At 38.2% G+C, this 19,065-nt stretch overlaps 1 protein-coding gene across 1 annotated transcript in view; it reads left to right on the top strand.

The window, feature by feature from the left end:
• The window catches only part of VGlut (Vesicular glutamate transporter), a 436,140-nt gene that overhangs the window by 376,196 nt on the left and 40,879 nt on the right, over positions 1-19,065 (top strand). The window contains exons 8-10 of the mRNA XM_081759097.1: positions 3,990-4,164; positions 5,404-5,690; positions 10,674-10,917. Coding sequence (XP_081615223.1) covers positions 3,990-4,164; positions 5,404-5,690; positions 10,674-10,917 — 706 coding nt within the window. The remainder of the gene's footprint in view (positions 1-3,989; positions 4,165-5,403; positions 5,691-10,673; positions 10,918-19,065) is intronic.

Below are 19,065 nucleotides of genomic sequence, written 5' to 3'. Positions count from 1 at the left end.
GTTAAATGCTAATAACATTGTATTTGTTAGATACTAGCCGAAATGCTTGTTCTTCGCACAGGAGGAATAAGGTTTATGCAAAATATTCGAAAATAAACAGCTGAGTAGAATAATTAATGACGAGCAAACGTCTGAAATACCTGTTCTTTACACGGGGAGAATAGGTTTATGAAAATATTTGAACCTTTCCCTCTGTAGGGTATGCATTCAGTGAAAGTGTTACCCTTGTTGTGTAGGCAACAAACATTGTTTTTAAGTCACGAAGTATTTCCTGGTCGGTAAGGGGTTGATGTACAGACGAAACCCTTTTCCCATCCCCCACCTTAAAGGTACTAAGGCTATCAGAGTATTTTTGTTTTAGATTGTAAGTCATATGTGTATCAAGTTTGGTTGAAATTGGTACAGGTGTTCCAGACTTATGCTGGAGCATAATACATTAAACAGTAGTTGTAACTATTTATTAGCCTTTTTAAAAAGTTTTTAACAAGTAAACTGTGATATTTTGATGGGTGCGCAAATGAAAGTTTAGATAGAATGAAAAAAAATCAAACATCTATAGGAAACTTCACACATAACTGACTATGTAAAAAAAGTTAAAGAAGAGAAATGTTATTTTCACCTATTTTATTTTGTTTATTTTTTATTTTATATACTACGGTTGTATCCTTTAGGGTAAACGAGGCTATTATAAATGAACTATAATATTGAAATGAATGGTGAAAGGATACTACACCACTCTGTGTGGCATTCGAACCAGCGGCAGACAGATTTTTGTGATTTCCAGCCTTCTACTACTACCTTAAATTCCTTGATTATTCCAGCTAACGAGAAATGATGTGGAAAAAAGTAATTGGAAGAAGTTTTTTACTAACCAATATTACCTATCTTGACAAGAAATAGTGAAAATATAAATGCGCATACGCTAGCCACTACAGCAGCTTGGAGAGTTTGTTGATCTAAAGTTTCAGAATTGAAAATATCTGTTACATATCTGCAATATCCAGGATATCTGATAAGTCATTCCTTATTTTTAAATCATTGTAGTTTCTTTCTTTATGAAACTAGTATATTTATACTGTGTAAATCATATTCTTTGAGGTTCTTTTGATATTTTTTGTTCCGTTTCTATGTAGTTTGAGTTTAAATGCCGCCTGTTTAAGCGTGGAAGAGTTTTGGGTTGTTCGAATGCAAAGATGGTGGAGTGCAGAAAGAGAGATCCATGGTACTCTGAATTAGAAACTAATTAAAAATTGCCACTAAAAGTTAGTAACAACAGACAGTATTGGAAAAACTATCCACTCCGAGAACACCAGAGAACATTGGCAAAGTTAGTGAGAAAAAAGTACATTAAGGAGTCATCTCACATTATGGAATTGCCACCATTTCGAAGAAGGGTCTCTGTTTAAGCCAGAGAAATCACTTTACGTATAACAATGGTTTATCCATGACTATGACAGACACACAGATTTTGCAGAAATTTTATTGGGCTGGTATGATGACTGTCCCGAATTGTTTTACATTTTGTGGAGTGATGAGGCAGTGTTTCATCTTGGTGGACATGCGAATAGATACAATGCTCATTTCTGGGCGCATGATAATCCAAACATGAGAATTGAAAAAGCACAGGAGCGTCCGAGGATAACAGTATGGTATGGTTTGAGTCATCTACAGTCATTGATCCTTTCTGTATGCGAAACATAACGAATGGAGAAATATATATCTGGATATGTTCAGAATTCATGTATGTCCCATACTTTCACTATGTAACGAACCACAACTTCTTTTATTCACAATGGTGCATAATAAGGTCCTAGATCGTTGGATTGTAGGACCGAGTGTTCATAAATGCCTAGACTGTAGTCTAGATTTAATGCACTGTAATTTTTTCTCTAGGGTAGAGTGAAGAGGGGGTTTCCACACAACAAGGAACAACACAATTTGGATGAATTGGAAGTAACAATAGCTGACGTGACTAACAACATTTTATCGGGAAGTTAACTAAAAAGAATTGCTGGACAAGGTGCAATTTCTTCTTTAGTTTGGATGTATTGTAGGTAATTTTCAAACCATGTTAATAAAGTTGTCTACTAAATTGTGGATTATAATTGTACATAAATACGGAAATGTAAGTACACTATCCGGACCCCCAAAACATACGTTTTTCATATTAGGTGCATTGTGCTGCCACCTACTACCAGGCAATCATTATCAGCGACCTCAGTAGTCATTAGACATCGTGAGAAAGCAGAATGGGGCGCTCCGCGGAACTCACGAACTTCGAACGTGGTCAGGTGATTTGGTGTCACTTGTGTCAGAAGTCTGTACGTGAGATTTCCACACTCCTAAACATCCCTAGGTCCACTGTGTATGATGTAATAGTGAAGTGAAAACGTGAAGGGACACGTACAGCACAAAAGCGTACAGGCCGACCTCGTCTGTTGACTGACAGAGACCGCTGACAGTTGAAGAGGGTCGTAAAGTGTAATAGGCAGACATCTCTCCAGACTATCACACAGGAATTCCAAACTGCATCAGGATCAACTCCAAGTATTATAACAGTTAGGCGTGAGGTGAGGAAACTTGGATTTCATGGTCGAGTGGCTGTTCATAAGCCACATATCATGCAGGTAAATGCCAAACGACGCCTCGCTTGGTATAAGGAGCGTAAACATTGGACAATTGAACAGTGGAAAAACGTTGTGTTGAGTGACGAATCACTGTACACAATGTGGCGATCCGATGGCAGGGTGTGGGTATGGCGAATGCCCGGTGAACGTCATCTGTCAACGTGTGTAGTGCGAACAGTAAAATTCGGGGGTGGTGGTGTTATGGTGTGGTCGTGTTTTTCTTGGAGGAGGCTTGCACTCCTTGTTGTTTTGCGTGACACTCTCACAGCGCAGGCCTACATTGATGTTTTAAGCATCTTCTTGCTTCCCACTGTTGAAGAGCAATTCGGGGATGGCGATTGCATCTTTCAATACGATCGAGCACCTGTTCATACTGGACGGCCTGTGGCGGAGTGGTTACACGACCATAACATCCCTGTAATGGACTGGCCTGCACAGAGTCCTGACTTGAATCCTATAAAACACCTTTGGGTTGTTTTGGAATGCCGACTTCGTGCCAGGCCTCACCGACCTACATCAATACCTCTCCTCAGTTCAGCACTCCGTGAAGAATGTGCTGCCATTCCCCAAGAAACCTTCCAGTATCTGATTGAAAGTATGCTTGCGAGAGTGGAAGTTGTCAAGGCTAAGGGTGGGCCAACACCATATTGAATTCCAGCAGTACCGATGGAGGGCGCTACGAACTTGTAAGTCATTTTGAGCCAGGTGTCCGGATACTTTTCATCACATAGTGTATATGCGGAACTAATGTGACAAGTTTTTTTCAAAGTGAAGCTATATTATTAAGCTTTGAAATAAAATAGTCTACTTCGGAATATGGGAATATCGTGGCATATTTGTTTGTGCTAACACATTCCAGAAAACTTTTTTGCAAGCGGGAGTGGCAAATACATCAGGTCGTTTAAGGAAATGTGTTGAGAATGATGGTACTGTGTGAAGCTGTAACAGAACATCAAACAAAACCTCAAAGACATTTTCTCTAAATGTACGGATTCATACAAGCCCGTTCATAAATGAAGAATTTACAATGGTTTGAAAATAGGGACTGACTTATCAGACACCCTATGTATGCATCGTTTAAGTGTTAAGGTAAAACAAGATCTATAATTATCAAATAAAAATCTTCCAGTGTCTCTTCCTCCATATTCCCCGAATATGCTTATTCTACAGTACAGTACAGTACACGTTCTTTAACATAACCAACTAAACTCTTGAATGAATGACTGATTGAACATACCAGCTTGGAATAAATCTATCACTCTAGTTAATCTATGAGTGCTATTTGTAACATTAATATCTGTATAAGTAACCTTAATTCTAGAATGAATCCAAATTTTAGTTATTTTTTCTTCGTTTTTCCAGGGTGTAACGTATCCAGCCTGTCATGGTATTTGGCGATTTTGGGCGCCTCCCCTCGAAAGATCTCGCTTGGCAACCCTTGCCTTTTGCGGTTCCTACGCAGGCATCGTGTTTGGGATGCCCCTTTCGGGTCTCCTTGCTGGAGGGATTAGTTGGCAAGCTCCATTCTACTTTTACGGTATGTGACTAGCAGTAATTCCAAAATTCCTGTATAGGCCTATTTATTAATTATTTGATAAATCGATTTTACTGTAGTAGCTGTACAGTATGATGTGTTATTGTTCTGTTCAATTAATATAAAATTATTTCACTTTTCCATTTCTCAAAATTTGTATTTTCATTGTAATAACAGTAAGAATTTATTACACATAAGAATTTATTTTAGGGAAATCATTTGAGATGTTGAGTAGAACACATTCCAGAAGATGAAATTTAGTAAGAAAGTAAAGTAAGTCTATTCTACAGAATTCCAAGTCGATAATGAAAAGAGATGTGTATCTCGAACAATAAAATTATACAATCGAACTTATTATGCATTTTTGTCTGCCACAGGATTTCGTTCTCTATCAGGGGTAAGGTTCAAGAACATGTTCGATTTTTAACAATTGGACATTCAGATGACGGTATCCTGAGACCAAGGTTAAGATATTTAAGCAGAAACAGAAAGGTGTGTCTGGGCATTCTACCAGCCCCTCACCTATACACAGATTTCAATCTAGTTCCCAGAGGAAACGCGCAGAGATAACATGTTATGGTTCCTGATTTCTAGCACTCGTGTGAGAAAGGCTCTCTACTGCGGTGCCGAAGCAAAATATAAAGTATATAATAACTTTTTCATAATATATATCATACATAGTGCCACTTTTGATACTTTCCAATAATTACCATCAGGCATAGAGAACTAACCTCAGTATTGGAATATTCGGTTAAGAATTGTTATATAACGCATCAAAGGCATAAACGTTGTTAGCCATGAAAGAGTTGGACATTGAAGTCGTGCCGAGCAAAAATCAGTCTTCTCTTCTCATTCAGTTATAAACCATGTCTTAATGCGTTATGATCCGTTCTATGTTAATCATAGATAACTCATGGCATAAAGCATTACTTTATTCGCAGAACTGATAAGAAAATAGTCGAGATTTTGGTTGGTTGGTTGGATTGGAGTTTAGTGTCTTTTTCAGCACCGAAGCTATATGACACAAAGATCTGCAGTTATTTTATGGTAGAATACAAGTAATTGTAACGGATTCAAAGTTCAAGGCTATCTCATCGGGACCCATCAACCGAAGGTACGCGTGCTAACCACTAAACGAGCGGAAAAGACTGTAGTTGAACTTTTGTTTAAGTCCAGTCATAAATGTTAAACTGTAGAAAGTAACAAAAATAATTATAACTATGATTTTTTACATAATTCCAGGTTCAATAGGAGTAGTATGGTTCGTACTTTGGCTGTGGCTAGTGTTTCCGAAGCCCTGTTTACATCCAACGATAACAGCACGAGAGTTGATGTACATAGAACAGTCTCTAGGCACTAGTACGTTGCAAACAATGCCCAACTTTCATTCCACTCCTTGGAAATCTTTCCTCACTTCCATGCCAGTGTACGCCATCATAGTAGCCAACTTCTGCAGATCGTGGAACTTTTACATGCTTGTATTGTTCCAAGCGTCATATCTAGAAATATTTAATTACAACATCGAAAAGGTAAGTCTCTAACTTTTTATATTGTTGTCATTACTATACTGTGAAAATATATATACATAACTGGAAATTTTATGTTTTTTTTATAACTGGAAATTATCGATCTCAAATATATACGCACTTATAAGACTTATAGCTCAGTGGAAGAGCGTTCATCTCTGGTGTGTGGGGTCCTTGGTTCGATCCCACCCCGCGAGAAATAGGCTTCGTAATGAACAAACCGAATAATTTTGTTACAATGGAAATGTAAATCAGCATGTTCAATGTAAATGCAAAGCAATACGTAGGACTCTATTAATGTTAAATAGCATTTGGACTCAAACTCAAACTCACACACATAGTTACCCAACTTCTGAATTGCAATAAACAACTGAATGTTGTTGAAACACTTTTCAATTAATTGTGTTACACATGTTATATATTCTTGTCACCCGCGGGAAACACGTATTCAACAAAAAATTACTTGTTGCTTCTTTGTTAACATTGTAACACACACCTATATTACTCTTAAACACTCTCATTCCACTGATTCTTACATCATCATTCACTTGCCTAAAACATTCGTCTCCCTTATCCTAACGGACATAAACGTGAGACGTTAAAGTGAAAGATTTCATTTCATTTTGTTTCTATCATTATCTCCTTTAGCTTAAAGAGCATTGTGGTGGGACGTTAAATTGAAAGATTTCATTTCATTTTGTTTCTATCATTATCTCCCTTAGCCTAAAGGGCATAATCGTGGGGCGTTAAAGTAAAAGAATTCATTTCATTTTGTTTCTATCATTATCTCCCTTAGCCTAAAGGGCATAATCGTGGGACGTTAAAGTGAAAGATTTCATTTCATTTTGTTTCTATCATTATCTCCTTTAGCTTAAAGAGCATTGTGGTGGGACGTTAAAGTGAAAGATTTCATTTCGTTTTGTTTCTATCATTATCTCCCTTAGCCTAAAGGGCATAATCATGGGACGTTAAAGTGAAAGATTTCATTTCGTTTTGTTTCTATAATCGTCTCCCTAGCCTAAAGGACATAATGTGAGACATTAAACTGAAAGAAAATGATTCGAAAAGTGCATTTGATTCTATAGAAAGAGCTGTCTCGTCCTATGTCTCATCTCATCTCGTCTCATAGACAAGACTGTTTCTTTGCAATTTTCTAATGAAAAACCAGATTATGAAACGGACTGTCACCAAGCTCAAACGACACACAACATGTGCTAATGTTTCAATTAATATCATTTACCTTACCTTACCAGCTGGCGTTACAGCTCTTTGTGAGCCTTGGCCTCCCTAACAATGTGCCTCCATGCTTTTCTATCCTTGGCGATCTCCCACCATCTCTTCACTTTTAATCGTTTTAGGTCTTCCGTTACGTCGTCTATCCAGCTTGTCATTGATCTTCCTTTCCTTCTTACAGAATATATTTGCTTGTTCATTATTTTCCTTTGTATTTTCGATTCTGGTATTCTCTGTACGTGACCTAGCCATCTTATTCGTTGAGATTTAATAAACTTTACAATATCTTCATTTTTTAATATACTGTTTACTTCTTCATTGCTCCTTTTCTCCAATTATTGTCTTCTTTCACTGGGCCGTATATCTTGTGTATTATTCTTCTTTCGAATCGTCGTCGTAGAGCTTCTTCTTCTGCCTTGTTCATGACAAATATTTCTGCTCCGTACTTTACGATTGACCTGATTAATATTTTGTAGATGGTAAGCTTGGTTTTCCTGTTTATGAGTTGCTTCTGATTAGTTGCATATTTGCGTAGTACTGTAAGCCTTGTTTCTCATGTGTATCCTTTCTCTTATCGTTCCTTTCTTTTTGTTTTGTTCGTTGATTGAAGTACCTAAATATTTAAACGAACTAACTCTTCCGAATTCTTTCTCATGTATAACTATGCTTTTCTTCTTAAATTTCTCTGTTTTCCTAGTGACAACCATGTATTTTGTTTTGTTGACGTTTGTTTCTAATCTAAGTTATTTGCTTCTTCTTCTAATCTTTGATCTGTTTCTGTCAGATCTTTTTTTTTTTTTTTTTTTTTTGTTTTAGCCACTATTGCAATATCATCTGCGTATGCGCATATCTGGGTGTTTTTGGTGAAAATTGAGCCTCTTTTGTCTACTTCCTGTACAGCTGAGTGCAGTGCTATAATAAAGAGCGTGGTGGATAGCCCGTCTCCTTGCTTGACTCCTTTGTAATACTGAGATTCTCGATTTACAGCATTTCCTATTCTTACTTTAGCTCTTGTTTGGCGCATTATCATTTGTGTTAAATTAATCAGCTTATTGGGAATGTCCATTTGCTGCATCAACTTAATGATTTGGTTTCTATTTACACTGTCAAAGGCTCTGCGATAGTCAACAAATAGAATTATAAGGTCAAGTCCGTATTCATAATGTTTTTCTATAATTTGCTGTATAACGAATAGCTGATCAGTCGTGCCTCTTCCAGGTCTAAATCCACACTGGTATTCTCCGATTATTGTTTCTGTGTACTTTTTCATTCTTTTGTTAATAATGTTCGTTAATATTTTGTACACCGTGCTCAGTAACATTATCGGCCTGTAATTGCTGCATTCTGTGCGGTCTCCTTTCTTGTGTATTGGGCAAATAATTCCTTCTTGCCAATCCTTAGGCATTCGTTCTTCTTCCCAGATGCGCTTAAGGAGTTCATGAATTTCTTTCTTCATTGTAATACCTGCCATCTTTATTAATTCTATTCTTATCTCATCTTCGTCTGGGGCCTTATTGTTCTTCATTTGGTTTAAGATTGTTTCCACTTCTTCATATGTTGGCTGCTTTTCTGTGTCGTCCCTTGTATTCTTCCCTATATTTGCAGTGGTTGTGAGTTCCAGCTCTTGCGTCTCTTCCTTTCCTAATTATTCCTGGTAATATTCACCCCATTTTTCTAGTATGCTGTGTGTATCTCTAAATATTTCTCTATTTTTGTCTTTGTAGCCAATTTCTTTGGGTTGATAGCCTTTATTTATCATTTTGATGGCTGCGTACATCTTACTTGTCTCATTCTTTTGTTCGCTCAGATTATTTATCTCCATTATTTGCTCCATAATCACCTCCTTCTTCTTTTTCCTGCATGTTGTTGGCTATTCTTCTCTTGTCTTTATAATTATCAACGTTTCCTCGAACCATCTGTTTCTCTTTATAGTCTGTATCTGTTTCCCTATTGTTTCTTTAGCCGATTTCTTCAGAGTATCTTTAATTTTTCCCCAATGTGTATGTATTGTTTCTCTTTCCGTTTCCGTCCATCCTTCTATTTCTTGCTTTATACTTCTTGATATCGTTGTCTATTTTCTGTTTGTTCCAGTTCTTTTGTGTTCCACTTTGTTCTACCAAGTCTATCTTCCCGTATGTGTTCTTCTTATCTTTTCTCGTAGCTTTACTTTCAATAGAAAGTGATCGGAATCACAGTTTGGTCCTCTGGAGCTTTTGGTGTCTATTATTGCTGATGCGTGCCTTTGACAGGCCAGTGCATGGTCAATTTGGCTGACTGAGTTCCCGCTTGGATTCTTCCAGGTTCCTAGATGTATACGTTTATGTGGAAAGCATGTACTTTTCATTATAAATTTCCGTCTGATTACCAGCTGGCATAACAGATCACCATTACTGTTACTTTCTTCGTGTATTGTATGTTTTCCACTTACTCCTTTTATGCTATCGTTCTCACCTATCTGGGCATTGAAATCTCCCATGATTATCTGAATGTCTTATTTCGGTCTTCTGTCCAGAACTTCTTCTAACTTGTCGTAGAATTTTTCCTTTTCATAGTCTTCCTTCTCTTCTATCGAGGCGTGGAGTGTTAAAATAGTTATGTTTCTCCATTTCCCTTTTAATCTGAGTAAGTTGATTCTTTCGTTGATTGGTTTAAATTGTAGGACGCTTCCTCTCACTTCTTTTGAAACGATGAATCCTGTTCCGTATTGGCCAGTTCTTTGCTCCGTTCCACAGTAAAACATTGTGAAGTCTTTATCCTCTATTTTTCCTGTGCCTTGCCATCTTATTTCTTGTAAGGCCGCCACTTGTATTCCATACTTCAGTACTTCCTGCGCTACTTCATGCATCTTGCCTGATCCTAACATACTTTTCGCATTCCAGGTTACCAGAATCATGTCCTTATTCCGTTTCGCCGATCCATTTCCTATTATCCCATCCTTCCGAGGCACACTTTCGGGTTTCTGAACGTTTTTTTTTTCGGTGTGAGGTTGTTAACCTCACGCCCAACCGCCAACCTGGAGGACCGGGTGATTTGTTTGTCAGGGTTGTCTTCCCTTAGCCTTTATGGATCCCTCCACGAACTGCAAGGCAGCAGTGCTGGTTTTGGTCCACCCCGGTTGACTCCGGTGCCTACTATATCTAGTAGACGCTCCCCTATCCGCCACCTGGGGAGGCGCCTGGTAGGGGTCCAGTAACCCCTTGCCCGTTGGGCCCAGGAATTAATACCATTTGCGAAGGTAAAATTGATAATGTTCCAACTATTATTTCTAACCCCCATTCTCGTGGCTACAACTTCGTTCCTGTCACATGCATAGTATTGGCAACTTTGTTGTAGGAAATAAGACAATGTAGAATGCAATAAACAAAACTAACATCCATAAACTTGATAATACCTTGACAAATAATCGTCTACCAATCAAAATTTATAGGAAATATACGGCGGAAAAACAGAGGCTTATTATCCAATTGTTATAGTCATAGGGCTTCACACTCTTACGTTGCCAAGTTTATTCTAGAAGTTGGTGCTTAAAACAGCATTTCAATTTAGATTTTTTATTTACTTATACGTTCGTAGATGTAGCACTCCCTCGTATAGTGGTAACATTGCTTTCGTTCATATTATATTTAGACCTATAGAAGAAAATTTTAAAAGCTTTGATTTAAGAGAAAAGAAACTTATTCCGAAATTATGTACGTATTTTTTATATTTAACAAATTCAAGCAATAATTCATATTGTTTAATATTTTAATATAGTCTGGTGTTGTTGGAGCACTTCCCCATTTGGTAATGACTGTTATTGTACCCACCGGAGGCCAATTGGCGGATTATCTACGAAGATCAGGGTTGCTAACTACAACAAACGTTCGTAAAATTCTCAATTGTGGAGGTTTCGGAATGGAGGCTGTTTTCTTCTTGGTGGTCGCCTACGCTCAAAGTGCAGCGGCAGCTATTACAGCATTAACATTTGGGGTGGCCTTCAGTGGTTTCGCAATATCAGGTAAAGTAATTAATTTCTTAGATAAACTATTAAGACGACATAAAACGTTTATGGAAAGGTTTTTATATTTTTAACAAATGATATGTTACATATTATTTTAAAAATAAATTCACGCTCTTTTATTAGCTTTGAAAAAGTTATAATTCTTTAAGCAAAAAGTGGTACTATGGTAGTTATCAGTATAATAGGCAACGATATTAACAGACAATTTCAGCTGTCCTGATATTTTATGTCTTAGAAGGATCAATATATTATGTCTCGCCCAGTTGGCATATTCCTCTTTAAAACTAAGCTCACTTATTTCGTTAGACAGGGTAAATAGAAACAATTTGTAAGGTTGACATTTAAAAAAAGGGGGGATCAGTTCCAATAAGTCTTGCAATTTGATTTCAATTAACACTTTGCCGTTCAAATGGTGCCTAATTCGAAACAAGCAGTAGAGATATAGGAGTAGTTGGGGTAAATGGGGGCAAGTTTTGCAACGTTCAACTTTCAACTACTGTACCAGTAATAGTTTTCGAATTATCAAACTGAAAGTATGGTCATATTACACTTGATAACCATAGGGTCCATTTTGAAGCAATGTAAATACTTGTTCCGCAATAAAATGTTTATTAAAACTCAGTTACTGTTCCCACTTACCTCGCTTTTTGGAGTAAGTGGGGACAACCCTGTTCCCTCCCATACGTTAACATGGACAATAAAGAAGGGGAAGTGGTGACAGAGTAACTGTTGTCTACTGCTGATAGGTCCAAGATTCATATTTCTGCTGCAGTTCTACCCAGAGATATTACATTTTGAAAGTGTACTGCGGCAAATGTAGAAAAAACAAGTAATGTCAGTATTTCAAAAATATGTTTTATTTTGTTCAGAAACACTGAGAAAAAATTGTAGGTGGCGTACTTAAAAAGTTAGGTTACATGTGTGATTCCTGTAGTTTTTGGACTTAACGTACAGCAGACGTATAACTGAAAACGCATGTTTTGTAATACTTTCCGTATAAGTGTCCCATCTATAAGTACTTTCCGTATGAAACAATATGGGCGGTCAGGATCTCACATACAAATGGACGTGTATAACATATAGCTGAGAAATGTAACATAAGTATATGCATGTGATATATGGAAAACTTGGATGTCAGACATCCTACAACGGCATAATATAACATCTAAGGGCAGTGCGTATGTAGCATATGAATAACGTATGCTCAATACTGATATCTGCAGTAAGCAAGAGGATTCTGTATATTTGTACAATATACCCTTGTCCGGAGAACGGATTTTTCTCAATGAAACTCTGATATTAGAAATATTTGCTGGACATCATTTACTTATTTCAAAAACATTGAAATAATGAAAAGTATGTTATTACAATTTGCCCTGAGGCTTGATATTTGGTACAGGGAAAGTGGAGACAAACCAAAATGAGCTTTAGTCTAGTACATAAAAAAGAGCGACTGATGATTTACTCTCTGGACTATGATAACCAAATATTGAATACTAACAAATCTGCTGTTAGCTAACAGTTCTAAAAATGGACAAATAAGAATAAATGTAGGCTACATCCTGAACCCATGTAGATTCATAGGTCGTTGCCTTACATTACTGACAAGCAACCTATTACTGACAAGGGAACCTTCCGAAAATGATAGTTGCAGTGAAAGATGTGACCTATGCCAATTGAAAAAGCTGTAACAGAGATGAGCATTCCCAAAAAATTAGCTGCCCATAGCAATAGGTTCAAGAAATATAAGGGGTGGAAGTTCGGGAAACAGCAAGGTTGGACAAGTGGGGAAAAGTGCAAATTCCGCAAAAAAGGGGGGCACGGCAAAATACAATGCTGACAAGTGATGTATAGAAAGAGACTTACCACAATAGCGAACAAATGGAGGCCACTAGTGGGGTTAACAATGTTGCCAGCTGCAACGAAAAGTACATGTTTTGCAAAGAGCACTATATGAAGTGAGTGGTATATTCAGTGTCAACCTGCCATGTAGAACATAAGATATGACGTGTATAATCAGTGGTACAATCTACTAAAAGAAAATAGAACAACAGAAGTACGAAAAATACGGAAAAGACGGAGTTGACCATAATGTGCCACATTTGATAACGATTTGTGCATATTAGAATGAACAAAACAAGAAAGTACTAACTATGCAAGAAACCGACGTACCTAGAGTCGAAAAGAAAGAGTTCCAAAATTGGCAACACTGGCCATGAAAATCCAGACAGTTCTAATATAGTTACGCCACTCGTTTCACAAAAGGAAAATTCCGGCAACAGGCATTAGCCTTCGCATAATTTGTACATGCTCGTCAACACTGTACGTGCAATTGTTCGATGAGACAATGGTCCAAACAGAAGATATATTTGCAGTGAGCACAGCGGAATACTGCCAATCCGTCACACATGGTACAATGATCGCCTGTGAATGTCTTGAAACAGTACTCTAGAGGTGTCGAAACCTTTGGTGGTCTTTCTATCACATATCCACACCTGTAGAAAGCAAACATAATCAAAGGCTTGAATAAACATGCCGTAAACTGGTAATGGGTTAAGGCTTGAATTTTCAGAAAATTCTCGCGGGACCAAATGTTAAAGTGAGTATCTGATAACACAAGCTCTGTAACGTAGCGCACAAAGTTCTTGTATGGTCTAGAAACATAAACATCAAGAGGTTGTATCAGACCCATACAACCAGGAGGGATCAGCTCAACTTTGAAATTAACTTCGGATGGTACATGGTCGTAGAGCAAGTTGGTGTCTTTGTTCGCTGTCCAAGAATCAACAAGTTGCACAACATCAGTTAGGTTTCTTTCGTCATCACGTCTTCATCACATTCGCATATGATAATGCCTGTCATCTCTGCTGATGGAACTCTCTTGTCACCAATGTATGTGTAAGTGGCAGAAGGCAAAGGATCATTACCCCACCCAAAGGACAAAGACCAAAGACTTTTTGTCAACTCTTCCGAATATTAAGGCCTTCCTTAATACAACCGGAAACATGCGAAAGAGTGATTTAAGAGTGTTTTATGCCAACGTGTTTTGGCCAAGTTTGGCAGAAAGAAACCTAACTGATGTGCACCTTGTTGATTCTTGGACAGCGAACAAAGACACCAACTTGCTCTACGACCATGTACCATCCGGAGTGAATTTCAAAGTTATGTCAACGTGTTTTGGCCAAGTTTGGCAGAAAGAAACCTAACTGATGTGCACCTTGTTGATTCTTGGACAGCGAACAAAGACACCAACTTGCTCTACGACCATGTACCATCCGGAGTGAATTTCAAAGTTGAGCTGATCCCTCCTGGTTGTATGGGTCTGATACAACCTCTTGATGTTTGTTTTTAGACCATACAAGAACTTTGTGCGCTACGTTACAGAGCTTGTGTTATCAGATACTCACTTTAACATTTGGTCCCGCGAGAATTTTCTGAAAATTCAAGCCTTAACCCATTACCAGTTTACGGCATGTTTATTCAAGCCTTTGATTATATTTGCTTTCTACAGGTGTGGATATGTGATAGAAAGACCACCAAAGGTTCCGACACCTCTAGAGTACTGTTTCGACACATTCACAGGCGATCATTGTACCATGTGTGACGGATTGGCAGTATTCCGCTGTGCTCACTGCAAATATATCTTCTGTTTGGACCATTGTCTCATCGAACAATTGCACGTACAATGTTGACGAGCATGTACAAATTATGCGAAGGTTAATGCCTTTTGCCGGAATTTTCTTTTTGTGAAGCGTGTGGCGTAACTATATTAGAACTGTCTGGATTTTCATGGCCAGTGTTGCCAATTTTGGAACTCTTTCTTTTCGACTCTAGGTACGTCGGTTTCTTGCATAGTTAGTACTTTCTTGTTTTGTTCATTCTAATATGCACAGATCGTTATCAAATGTGGCACATTATGGCCAACTCCGTCTTCTCCGTATTTTTCGTACTTCTGTTCTTCTATTTTCTTTTGTTAGATTGTACCACTGATTATACACGTCATATCTTATGTTCTACATGGCAGGTTGACACTGAATATACCACTCACTTCATATAGTGCTCTTTGCAAAACATGTACTTTTCATTGCAGTTGGCAACATTGTTAACCCCACTGGTGGCCTCCATTTGTTCGCTATTGTGGCAAGTCTCTTTCTATACATCACTTGTCAGCATTGTATTTTGCCGTGCCCCCCTTTTTTTGCGAAATTTGCACTTTTCCCCACTTGTCCAACCTTGCTGTTTCCCGAACTTCCACCCCTTATATTTCTTGAACCTATTGCTATGGGCAGTTAATTTTTTGGGAATGCTCATCTCTGTTACAGCTCTTTCAATTGGCATAGGTCACATCTTTCACTGCAACTATCATTTTCGGAAGGTTCCCTTGTGAGCATTGTAAGGCATCTGGTATACGGACAAAATCTCGCGGCCGAAACATCGCCGTCCAAAATCTCGCCGGCCAAAACCTCGCGGGACAAAATCTCGCCGGGCCAAAACCTCGCGTGGCCAAAACCTCGCCGCCCAAAACCTCGCGGGACAAAATCTCGCCGGGCCAAAACCTCGCGTGGCCAAAACCTCGCCGCCCAAAACCTCGCGGGACAAAATCTCGCCGGGCCAAAACCTCGCGTGGCCAAAACCTCGCCGCCCAAAACCTCGCGTGGTCAAAACCTCGCCGCCCAAAATCTCGCCGTGCCAAAACCTCGCCGCGAATGAAACTTTTCTTTAAAATTTACCCAATGTGTTTCCTAATATGCAATTCCACATTACAAATAATAATAATAATAATAATAATAATAATAATAATAATAATAATAATAATAATAATAAAAATAATATACAAAACATCGTGTGCGTGGGCTTTCTCGGGTTATTCCCGTTTCCTCCCACTTTCTTTATTCGATCATTTCCTTCATCCTGGTCATCTACGTCTCCTTTAACCTATAGGACATAATCAAGGGACGTCGTAAAAACTCATATATTGTTTCATATTTTCATAAATATTATTAGATTTTTGTTAAAATTTTAAGTTTTTGGATGCAGACTTTCTTTCCCTATAACCAGTTTAAAAACATCCTGTCGCCCTACCTTCACATTGAAATCCTCTAATACAGAAATAGAATTTTCATATGGTATCGCGGGACTTGGTCAAATACCCGTGATACTTCTTCTGAAACAGCGTCTTTTATACCGTCATCCTTATCATCTGTTGGAACATTTACATTTTGGTCAGGCGAGATTTTGGGTATGGCGATATTTTGGGGCGCGAGGTTTTGGCCCGGCGAGATTTTGGCCCGCGAGGTTTTGGGTGGCGAGGTTTTGGCCAGGCGAGGTTTTGGCCCCGCGAGATTTTGGCCCGCGACGTTTTGGGAGGCGAGGTTTTGGCCAGGCGGGGTTTTGGCCCGGCGAGATTTTGTCCCGCGAGGTTTTGGGCGGCGAGGTTTTGGCCAGGCGAAGTTTCGGCCTGGCGAGATTTTGGGCCGCGAGGTTTTGGGAGGCGAGGTTTGGGCCAGGCGAGGTTTTGGTCCGCGAGGTTCTGGCCGCGAGGTTCTGGCCGCGAGGTTCTGGCCGCGATGTTTTGTACCCAAACCAAGGCATCTAATACAAATCTACTTATAGTTTATACGATACAAATATGGTTTACACAAAACATTGACTGTATGAACCAGATTTGTAGTCTAGTTTTGCCTTAAAGAAACGATAGTGTTTATCAATATTAGCTACAATAGAAGACAATTACGAAAGGCATCACACTGTCCAACTTAACAAGACCATAGAAAATAGCCTTTTTCTGTACAATATCTACATCTTCTCGAAGTGAAAAACGAAATTGCATGCCAATTCGTTCATGCTAACTGACTTTATCATTCTGCCAATATACCAATATTTCACGTAATCAGCTGCATAGTATCAAGTACATATTTTCTTCCACTTGCCCTAAGCCAGGCATTGCACTCTCTTCATCATCTTCAATGTATTATCGGAAATACTTGCAACTGTGTCCGTGTCCCCACTTCCCCTACCGTATAAATTTTGTTCCCACTTACCTCACTGTACAAAAATGTGGGGTAAGTGGGGACACCTCAATTGTACATATACTGACAAACATAACAGAATACATTCAATTTTTATAAGTACCTTATCATCTCTTCTTGACTATATAATCTTTTTCCCAGGTGCTTCTGTGACAATTATCTCAGGATAGCCAAACGCTTCAAGATCTAACAAAGTTGATCGCATGCTAAAACACGGACCCATTTTTGGCATAGGGGTATTCTTTTATACTCTTTATATTAGTTAAAACCACTCCATCAGACGAATGACACTATGTCCACACTCTTCAAATTTGGAGAAACTGTTTTCATACTTTTACCAGATTTTAGAAAACGCACCTGTCCCCAATTACCCCTATTATCTTCATCCTAGCAGATCCATGACCACGGCTCCCAGATATCTTGATTTAGCCCATGTCCGAAACTCCAAATGTCCCCGTTTTCCCAAAACATATTGAGATCATTTGTGCAATATTTTTAAAATTCCGTTTTATTAGTCATCGATACTCATCTGATAGGACAATCTACCCTCTGTAACTCCTTTTTGATGAGTATTGACCTATCATTTAATTAATTCTGATATTGCAGCAAGAAGTAAGGAAATAACTATATTATAAAATTAGTCCGCAAAAATCACGCGTGGACCTCCACGCAAGCTAAGTGTTTGCGGTTTAGGATTTTCTCAAAGCTAAGAGAGTGGTTAAGTTTTTACAAAGCTCCAGGCAACCTAGGTGGGCAAGAGGCCTCAGAGCTCTAGGCAAGCTAGGAGAGGCCTGCAGAAACCAGCCGAAACTGATGTTAGTAGAGATGTTACATGGAGTTTTTACCTTTTTTGATAGTGCTGACGCTTTTTTATGTCACATGAATAGATGAACGAAGATTCCTGTCGTCTGTTTTATGTAGTAATTGTAGTAAAATAGCATTTTGTTTGATTATAAATAAGAAGCACATGTTGAGGTTTACAAATATAAACCACACGTAGGATATTACAATATATATACTGTAAAGTTCTATAAAGCATTCTTTTATTTTCAATCTAGAAATATAGGAATTCGACCCAGCTCCGTAGCTGTAAATTGGTGACGCTGTCAAACTAATAATTTCTTCTCTCTAGTACTTACTTATCATTTTCAACAATTTAATTCATGACTTTTCTCAGTCTTCCTCATCGAGATGAGGGAAGAAAGAGGGATGGGATTTGAAATTATAATAATACGTTTTCCATGTCTTGTAATCTAATAAGGTTACAAACATGAAAGTTGATGTTTGGACTCTTCATTTAAAATAATTAAAGACGTGTTTCATCTTGTTTTTATATTTATCCCGGAAGGTAAGCAAAAGAGGTGGGGTTTGCAATTATTATAATAAGATGTCCATATCTTGTAATCCCTTAAGTTTAGAGACAATTAATTTGGTGCTTTAATTTTTGATCTAAAATAATTAAAATTGTGTTTCAGCCTTTTTAAATGTTTGACCTAAAATGGAAGAAAAATGGGTGATGGTGCTTCCCTAAGATGCCTATACGAGACTTTTGTCGCATCGAATTTTGTGCGAGACTTCGAGTTCAGATGAATTTTATATGAAAGATGCAAAAGGAAGAACGTAAAATGTTGCACACAGAAACACATGGGACCATTTGCCAATAACACAATAAATAGAGTATATTCATCATGTGCACTATAAAATACATTAGTAAAGATTCTGTGGCGTTACTCCATAGATGCTTTATTGCACCAGCCAGCCATTTTCCACGTCTTAAATCCAGGGACGGATCCAGGACCGACTTCTGGGAGGGGGCGGTGGGTTGTCATACTGCTACTTAGAGCTACTTTTAACAGTTTCGAACTCTGGGAGCGTTTCATTTATATATATAAAATAAGTAAGTTTCCTCTTCTGGGAAGGATGATCCCCCCTGGATCCGCCACTACTGCTTCTACTGGCCATCTGGCTCGACAATTCCTTCCTACGTTTCTAGATAGATCACGTTGTTATGATGAATTTCATGTCAAGAACTACTTTGTATCATCTCATAAATAACTTGATAAGTTCTTCTACACAATTTGAATATATGGAATTTTAGCTTTTTAAAGAGAAGGCT

This window comes from Thermobia domestica, chromosome 5, assembly GCF_964235325.1.
Source record: "Thermobia domestica chromosome 5, izTheDome1.hap1.1, whole genome shotgun sequence".
Classification (NCBI taxonomy): domain Eukaryota; kingdom Metazoa; phylum Arthropoda; class Insecta; order Zygentoma; family Lepismatidae; genus Thermobia; species Thermobia domestica.
This window is presented reverse-complemented; position numbering and strand designations above follow the sequence as displayed.